Here is an 8,156-nt window from a genome sequence, read left to right as displayed (position 1 = left end):
TTATATATGGTGTCGTAGATACACTGGGCACAGTGTTATAGCCGACTGCTTTTAGTCTATTTTATAAATGTTTTATCCTTTTATATTTTGTATTTTATTCTTTCACCGACGCCTAGATGTGTTGAACACATAATGACAATCGGTGCCAGTCCAAATCTTTAGATTTACAGATGTCACCGGAACGCCCCACGCAACCGGAAGTGAATGATCTCGTCTCGCGCTACAGAAAGTGCGCAGGTTCAAAAAAACAGGTCGCGTGAGCCTTGAAAACATGTTAGCGTTTTAGCGTTTAGCCGACGGTTAGCTTATGTTCGCGAAACAGAACTTGCGTTTAACTGTATATTTAACTGTTCGCTGACATAATGCTCTACATTATAATGGGAGTCTCAGGCTGTGGCAAGTAAGTGCATCGATAATGTCGGTATTTAAGTATTTAAAGGGACGTGTCAGCACCTTTGCGCAGCACCGCTGCATAGTCCACGACACGTACAAAGTGAATACAAACAACTATTTTGCGCTATAGATGTGCGATAAGATATTTTACAAAATTTACTAGTTTATTTGCAAAATGATGCTTTACAAAGACAGGCAATTGTCATAATTGTGCACTTCGAAAGCAGAGGTGGAAAAAGAGGAAACGTCTGTAAATGACTAACTCGTTGTAAGTTTGCTTCTAATGTTGTATTTCTCTGCTTCCCTCTTCTAAAGAAGCTCTTTAGGTGCATGCCTGTCAGAAAAGGTACGTTTCTTCCCGACCTTGAGCACATCCATACCGTGAGGTTTGGACACACGTGACTTACCTACTGCCTCTTCCCTCCAGCTGGGCTGGCGCCTGCATGAAGGCGACGACTTTCACCCACAGGAAAATATTGACAAGATGTCTAAAGGTGAACCGCTGACAGACCAGGTGTGTGCCTCAGTCATTTATAGAACAATTCTTTCTGTCATGTAAATGATTGCCTTGACGCCACAGACAGAACTCAACAAGTGCCACAGTGAGGCTTCATTCGAGCAGATGGTGAAAGCAGCAGGCAAGGAACTCCTCACCGGAGCCAAAGCGCCAACGTTGAGCTGAGGGATTTACTACCGCTTGGTTCAACCTGTGGCTCCTCTCATTTATACTGACTGTAAAAAGAAAAGGGGGGACCTGCAAATGGCCGGCTGGTTGACTGCCAAAGTTAGCATGTTTGCAGTGAGATTGGCACCTTTGAGCGGTGTCTGATGATTAAAGTCTCATTCTGTGGCGGAATTATAGCACCTGCTCTATCCAAAGCTTTGGCATGTTTTGAACATTTAACACTGACAGATTGACACCATATTAATAACACTGAGGAAGAAACAAAAAAGCAATTTTGCAAAATTTGCCTCTCCCTCCGGTATTGGAGTTGGCAGAAAGAGACCAAATATTTTTCTCACAACCAAAACCCGGATTCTGCTTCATCGGTGCCAAGTCTTACTTGTTTAAAAGCACTTTGAAGAGGCATCGGCAGTGGAAGCAGCAGCCTGGAATCATCGGATCATCACATCCAGTACTACGGCAGCTTTGAGCAATTTTATGTTCTTTCAGATATAAATTTAACATGACACTTCTAATGGACAGCTTAGTGAATTAATGCTAACTTACTACTTTGAGGGCATTACAGATTTATGATCCTGCGTCATCCCTCTCACCACCACCAACCCAAGCTGCTGCCCTCGGGTGAACATTGCCAGGAATTTCGCAGCTCATTGTAATGAACTGTCTGTCTTTTCAGGATAGGTTGCCATGGCTCCTCAGACTACATGAAGTCATTGAGAGGTAATTATGTTCAGTCATGTAAAAGCTGAAGGGGATCAGATGTATCAAGGGTGAGAGTGAGGTGCGCCAACTGAAGACTGGCGACCCCTCAGTGCACACCTCGGGAGAATGCCGTTAACCGTATTTGCGTGTGTGTTTCTCAGCGAAATGCGCTCAGGCTCTGATGCGCTGCTGACATGCTCTGCCCTGAAGCGTCTGTACAGGCAGATCCTCCTCCATGGCTCCAGAGCTCTCGCGCCCTCCTGTCCAGACAACGCTACGCAGCCCCCCAACTCTCCCCACATCTATTTTCTCTTCCTACATGGCGACTTCGAACTCCTCAACCAGAGAGTCTTGGCTCGCAAGGGACATTACATGAAAGCAGACCTGCTGCGTTCCCAATTTGATGATTTAGAGCCTCCGTTGGAAGAGGAGAACGTGCTGCTGCTGGACGTCAGTAGGAACATTTCTGACATCGCCATGGAAGTTGAGAGGCACCTTATAAGCCTCAAGTCATCATAAGAATCTCATTTAATCCTCGACCTTGGGAGGGAGGTGTTAGCTCCTCAGACAGAATTCTCTTCAGGTTAAGATCCAACAACTTCAGAGGGCCCAGATGGTCCTGACACCACAACACAAACACACTCGCCACCCTCTACACACCACCAGGAAGCCGTTTCTGCAGTGTGACTCATCTCCAAACTTCAACCCGAATATGTAGAAGCTTCTAATCCAGAAACCCTCCCCCCTCAACTTTCATATCTTGCACATCCAGATGAAGAGGCACATGCACGCACGCGCCCGGGAGCTGGAAATTTAAACAACTTCGGTCCCGCAGCAGCAGACGAACACGCTGGTTGTCAAGTCAATTATGTACGCCCAACCGGATTGTGAAGGACCCGTCTTGTGCTATATTGGCTGTTCAACACTTGAACACAGACAAATTTAAAACAGGACGCTTGTTTGTGCCTGCATGCACACAAAAACCAGCGGTGGAACTAAGGAGGGCCAGTGGAACCACCGGAGAACAGAAACGGGGCCAAAAGATGTGAACTGCACATTTGCCTGCTCGATCGAGGGAGGCTTCCTGACCTTTTGAGCCTTTTAATATTGAGACCCCACAACCCTGCTCTCCATGCAGCGGTGAAGAGGTGCAGCTGATTATTGTGGTCAGGGAACGTTTGTGTTTGTTTTTAATGTGTTTTTAATGCTTGTGATCATGACAACAAACGAAGCTGGGAAAATCTGTTATGTATCAAATGTAAATGTATTGAATTATGAAATTATTTTTAATAAAGATTTGAATATGTTTTTTGTTGCAATGTAAATGAACAGTATAAGGGAGGCATTAACAGTTCTGTAAGTTCCCCTGTTTGAGGTCATGTGAGAAACACGCATATATCCCGTTAGCCAGTGTCTGGAGCATCTGTAGGATGAGCTGCTGCTGCCCTGTCACCGTGGCAACCCTGCGCTTACTTCCTGATTGGCTGTTGAGAACCGACTTACTCTGTGCTCGGGTGGGGGGGCGGCGCCGGCACCAGCGTTCTGAATTCAGCCCTGTAAGACAGACGTGTGGTCGTGACTCATGAAACATTCACTGATTTCTTTCATGCACTTTTCAGAAAAGTGCTGTTTCTGCCCAGGAACCGAAACATGCTGCGAGTCATTTTTAGGCTGGGACACAGCTGCTGTGTTTATGCCCACAGTGATCAGTGCAGGGGCCTCAGCACCCAGAATGCTTTGGGTCTGGTGGGTGTGTGACACACTGGGCTTCAACAGGGCTGCCACATATCAAAATAGCCACCATTAGAAGTAATCATCCAAACAGCATTAATAAGGAGTCACATGATCAACGCTGGTTTCAGCACAAGTGGACAGAAACCTGCTGCAGGACGGCGGGGCTCTGCCGTCTGATCTGCCCCTGCAGCTGAGGACTTCCTGAGAACAAAGGGTGGCTCAGCAGCACCACAAAGAAAGCCACGAGCTGTCTGAAGGATTTGTGTGAGATTACAGGGTTGTGTTAACAAGGCATGTGGCTGAGGTGGTCTGCAGCCTGATTCCAAAGCCATGTCCCAAACTGCCTCCATGACCCAGAATACTCGTACGGCTGTATTACTGCAATTTGTGTCTCCAAAATACCACAAATGGGGGTTTAAGCTGTCCCGCCTCTCTGATCGTGACATCTTTCCTGTCTCCCACCCTTCAGATAGGAACACGGAACTTTCCAGACAGTGATTCCACGTTGGTGTTCATCTGGGCCCAGAATGGAGTCAAGGCGCGTCTGTCCTGGGTATGTCGCTGGGATGTGGGCCAAACATGCAGCAATCATCCACGCTAAGAGCCAGGTCTATTTTTAACTTCTGTAACATTGTACAGAGGATTGACGCTGACGCGACAAAAAAACAAAACCACTGTTTTCACTGAAAAAGTATTTATTTTCTTGACTTTACAGTGATAGAGAGAGAAAAAAAAGAACGTCCCGCCGTTAATTATTTGGCAGGCATGTAGGCACAGTCACACCTGGAAAGCACTGACAGGCTCGTGCCTGCAGGGGGCAGCACCGCGCACTAAACAACCATTTCAGCATGAACTTGTGTCGCTGCTGTTCTGCTGGGACACATCCGGTTATGTCAAACGTTTACTCTAGGAAGGCGTCAGCATGGGAGCATGCATTATATGCTGACGTGGATATAAAGACAGGGACACTGAGTTTTTCCAGCCTTCAGGCTCTTTTCCTTCATATATCCGTCTCTGACCCTTTTTTTCCTTTCTTGTTTCCCTACAAGGAAAAAAAACATTCTTAATTTTAATACTGCATTAGCAAGCTTGAAACCGCATTTGAGAAACACGATTATTTTGACCACAATGGAGGAATTTTAGATGAATAAATCTGGAATTTTAATTTCAACTCTTACCGGATGTTTTGGTTGTTCTGTCTGCAGACCTTTGACTTTAGACCTTTCTTGTTCAAGTGCACCATGTAGTAATGTTACCTGATTTAAAACATTACAGATATAATACGATGCATAGAAAACAAACAGATCATGTAGTCACCTCTGACTCACCTGTGAGGACAGCTCTTCTTTTATATGTAGGAGTTCTTCTACCTGTAGAAGAATTTCTGCTTTGTCTTTCACTGATTGACAGATGAGACACAACAAACAGAAGTCACATCAAGGATCTTTGTCTAAAAAACAACAGCCCTTATATTATTTTGGAGATATTTAACTCACTCTCTCCTTGTTGGAGCATCTTGAGTAGCTGAGAATTTCTTGCTTTCACCTCTTTGTACTTTTCCTGCAGAGCGGAGGTAAAGGTAAAAACTCGTATTAAAGGAGGAAATGAAAACATAAAAATCAGAGGGTAGAAATGTGCAAAGGAGACTTCGATATATTCTGGACTGTCTATTTGCTGCTCATTCTCTAACTTAGGTGTTAAAAGTCCAGTATGGGAGTTGGCGGCCTCTAGTGGTCAGAGCTGAATTACAAGCATTAAACACGTTTACTCACAGCTGGCATTTATTTTTTTGTCTTCCTTTTACCAAAATACCTCAAGCTATGAACGCTTTCTTATAACATTTTCAGTAATTGTGTATGCTGGGTCAAGGGGGCACTCATTAAATGTTAGTGATATTCGGGATTCTAGGAGAACTTTCTTTAAGTAACTGCCAACCTCCCACTGCGAGATGATCTTCTTCAGCTTATCAATTTCTTTGTCTTTCTTCTCCAACTCGTACTTCAACTGCTCCGCTCGTGGGTCCTAAGAAGAAAGGTCAACGTAAAAGTTCATTGGCGAAGGAACGCTGGGAGAGATCGAGCATTAGGTGTCACAAATGTGAAATGAAAAGTTCCTCTGAGCCTTCAGGTGAACTTTGCCCTGGACATGAACTCACCCTTTCGTGCTCTGCTGAAGTGCTAACTTCATGACCGTGGTCGTTAGCATACTGCTCGCGTCTCTTTTCCTGCTGGATAATCCGACTGACATCGTCCTCCAGTTTATTAAAAAACCGTTCCTCCTGCCCGATTCCCAATGCTAGATTAGCTGCCCGAGTGTCCTAAAAGAGAAGGGATGGATCCTATTATTGCTATCATGTTTACGCTCCACACACAGTTCAGACAGACTATGATGCGTGTTATGAAGCTCACCTCTTTCTCTTGTTTCTTATTCAAATGATCTGAAAAAAATCCAACAGGAACATTATTGTAATGGTAAAGTTTGGTTGGAGAGTTGGTAAAGACACTTTAATGAGTCAAGATGCTCTCCCACTACCTTCAGACTGGAAGTCCTGCAGCGAAACTGTCTTTTTGTCTTTTGCCTGCTGGTTTTTCTTCTTCTCTTTTTTCCCTCCGCTCTCTTTTGCTCGTGACTTTGGCGAGGAATTTTTTGTGTTGGGGATCTAAAAAAAAAAAGAAAAGAAATTTTAAAAAGCGTCAAATTATTTGGTTGGACAAGACTTGTCGATCGGACGATTGTTCACATCAAAAACAATCACAGACGTGTGTGGCTCATTTACTTGTTTCTGTTGTTCAAACTCTAGTTTACTTAGAATCAAGGCCTTTTCCAAATCGGCCTCGTACAGGTCCGTGGTTATCTGAACCAAAACAGAAGGAAACAGAAGAAAAGAACATTGGATTAAACATGACAGCAACAGTTGTGCACTTAAGACAAGCAGGGAGACGGTGCTATAGTACATGTGCTGTTGTTAGCTGAGCAAAGCTACTCAAAAAGACAATAAAGCTCGGATTCCAAAAATGTACAGCACCCTTCCAGCAGCACAATAGCTCTGAGGCAGCACCCCACATTAAAACATGCAATTGTTATTAACTTACTACTTTTTGCTGTTCAAGCTCAGAATAAACCTCCTATATTTTCATACCAGTAGATTTGAAGAGCTTTACCTATACCACAGCACATGAATGGCGCATTAACACATTTTATATGAGATACTTTTATCAGTGTTGGCATCCTAAGTGGACTCGGGACATGACTGAATCTGGTTTTGACATGGACTTGTCTTCTGACCTGCTCATCCCTCTGCTTCCACTGCTGCCAGTCTTCTGAAGGTATGTTGGGGTCTGTGGATGCAGGACTGAGGAGTTCACTGGCGATCCCAGACAGCGTCATGCAGGGAGGTGGAGCGCAGGACTTTGGAGGAATCTTCTTAAAGGCCAGATTGCGCAACTGGCAGTAAAACACCCATGATTTTACAATGATGAACAATTATTTTATTTTTCCTGTAAAAAAAAAAACCCTCTCATCCTTGTACTACGAATCTTTTGTTGTAATTACTGGAGGCTTGTGACCTCCGATGACCTGATGGCAAACGAGTCTGACCTGATATATTGTCTTTTGGTGAATGTCTCCTCAATAATACAATATCAATGTTCATTTGAAAAATAAATAAATATTTACCTAGTATGATGTGCCTTTAATAAAAATATGTGCTCAAATGAACAAAGTTGAAGGCCCATTAGCTAAGATGTGTGCTGTGAATGCATAACAACTCATGTTCAGTTTAGATTTAAAAAACAACAAACAAAGCTGCAGCACAACACCCACTATTATGCATCCTAATGATGAAGTGCTGGAAGAGCGAGGGTAGAAAGCATTTACCACCCACCTCATTGGCCTCTGTCTGCTGCTGCTCCTTCTTCTTCTTCTTCTTGTCTCTTTTCTTAGCGTTGCACTGACCCGCTTTACCCCCGGAGGCTCCAGCCTTCCCGTGTCGGGCTTTACCAGACTCCCGTCCGCCTTTGGAGCTGCTGGTCTTCCCCACATCGGAGGCGTCAGAGTCCGAATCAGAATCTATCTGAAGCAGGGCGAAGCGGGAGGCGGTGGTGGGGACGGTGATCGTTGCAGATGATGCCATTGTGAAAAGCAAAACCCCCTAAACGACTAAAACGAAATAAGAACAGTTAGAACAGTAACTGGAGTTAGCTTTTGATCTTAGCTCCTACAGATACGAACAATACCAAATTATTATCAAGATTATGCAACGAACTGTGTGGCTATTTAAGAGCATTCCGCAGTCGGGCCAAAGTAACATATTTAACACTACAATTACCAAGCTAGCACTACACAGCAAGTTAGCTCGCTTTACTGTACGGGAGAAGCCGGTTTATTAGCTTCTACACAAGTGCAAAAGTAGCGACGGGTAACAGTGAAAACATCTTATTGCATGTACCTTGATATGATTCTTTTGTCTGAACACAGTCCTTAAGTTATCTCGACAATGTAGCCCTCACAAAATAGTTGTCATGGAATACTTTCACCTGTTCGAAGAGATACCGTTAACTAGCTACTAGCGATCGGCAGGAGTACAGGAGCCCGCTGGGTCCAAAAAGTATAGAGCGGCGATTGGTCTTCATAAAAATCATCA

The 8,156-nt window shown here is 44.3% G+C and overlaps 2 protein-coding genes across 3 annotated transcripts; one reads left to right on the top strand and one right to left on the bottom strand.

Annotated features, from left to right (window-relative positions):
- The first annotated feature begins 198 nt into the window (after positions 1 to 198).
- Positions 199 to 3,086, top strand: LOC130525707 (probable gluconokinase). The gene is made up of 5 exons (XM_057032759.1): positions 199 to 400; positions 709 to 739; positions 821 to 907; positions 1,755 to 1,798; positions 1,942 to 3,086. Exons 1-5 carry the CDS (start codon positions 363 to 365, stop codon positions 2,297 to 2,299), a joined length of 558 nt encoding a protein of 185 aa, XP_056888739.1. The 5' UTR covers positions 199 to 362; the 3' UTR covers positions 2,300 to 3,086.
- A 1,105-nt stretch (positions 3,087 to 4,191) lies between these two features.
- gkap1 (G kinase anchoring protein 1) lies at positions 4,192 to 8,120 on the bottom strand. Of its 2 annotated transcripts, XM_057032757.1 has the most exons (12): positions 7,962 to 8,120; positions 7,398 to 7,672; positions 6,800 to 6,958; positions 6,291 to 6,368; positions 6,047 to 6,173; positions 5,923 to 5,951; positions 5,670 to 5,831; positions 5,450 to 5,536; positions 5,011 to 5,074; positions 4,843 to 4,913; positions 4,693 to 4,770; positions 4,192 to 4,556 (listed from the first exon to the last, which is right to left on the bottom strand). In XM_057032757.1, the coding sequence occupies exons 2-12, from the start codon at positions 7,644 to 7,646 to the stop codon at positions 4,515 to 4,517; spliced, it is 1,146 nt and encodes a 381-aa protein (XP_056888737.1). In that variant the 5' UTR covers positions 7,647 to 7,672; positions 7,962 to 8,120; the 3' UTR covers positions 4,192 to 4,514. The 2 variants fall into 2 exon arrangements, with proteins under 2 accessions (XP_056888737.1, XP_056888738.1); XM_057032758.1 differs by lacking the exon at positions 6,800 to 6,958.
- Between the last annotated feature and the right edge of the window lie 36 nt (positions 8,121 to 8,156).

This window comes from Takifugu flavidus, chromosome 5, assembly GCF_003711565.1.
Source record: "Takifugu flavidus isolate HTHZ2018 chromosome 5, ASM371156v2, whole genome shotgun sequence".
NCBI lineage: Eukaryota > Metazoa > Chordata > Actinopteri > Tetraodontiformes > Tetraodontidae > Takifugu > Takifugu flavidus.
This window is presented reverse-complemented; position numbering and strand designations above follow the sequence as displayed.

Bases quoted from the DNA above. Each gene is read 5' to 3' on its own strand.
- gkap1 (XM_057032757.1), bottom strand. From the start codon at position 7,646: ATGGCATCATCTGCAACGATCACCGTCCCCACCACCGCCTCCCGCTTC. The intron at 4,914-5,010 runs GTGAGTTAAATA...TCTGTCAATCAG, and splicing joins GATGCTCCAACAAGGAGAGA to TGAAAGACAAAGCAGAAATT. The intron at 4,557-4,692 runs GTAAGAGTTGAA...TTTTCCTTGTAG, and splicing joins CAGAACAACCAAAACATCCG to GGAAACAAGAAAGGAAAAAA.
- LOC130525707 (XM_057032759.1), top strand. From the start codon at position 363: ATGCTCTACATTATAATGGGAGTCTCAGGCTGTGGCAA. The intron at 740-820 runs GTACGTTTCTTC...TCTTCCCTCCAG, and splicing joins GTGCATGCCTGTCAGAAAAG to CTGGGCTGGCGCCTGCATGA. The intron at 908-1,754 runs GTGTGTGCCTCA...CTGTCTTTTCAG, and splicing joins GTGAACCGCTGACAGACCAG to GATAGGTTGCCATGGCTCCT.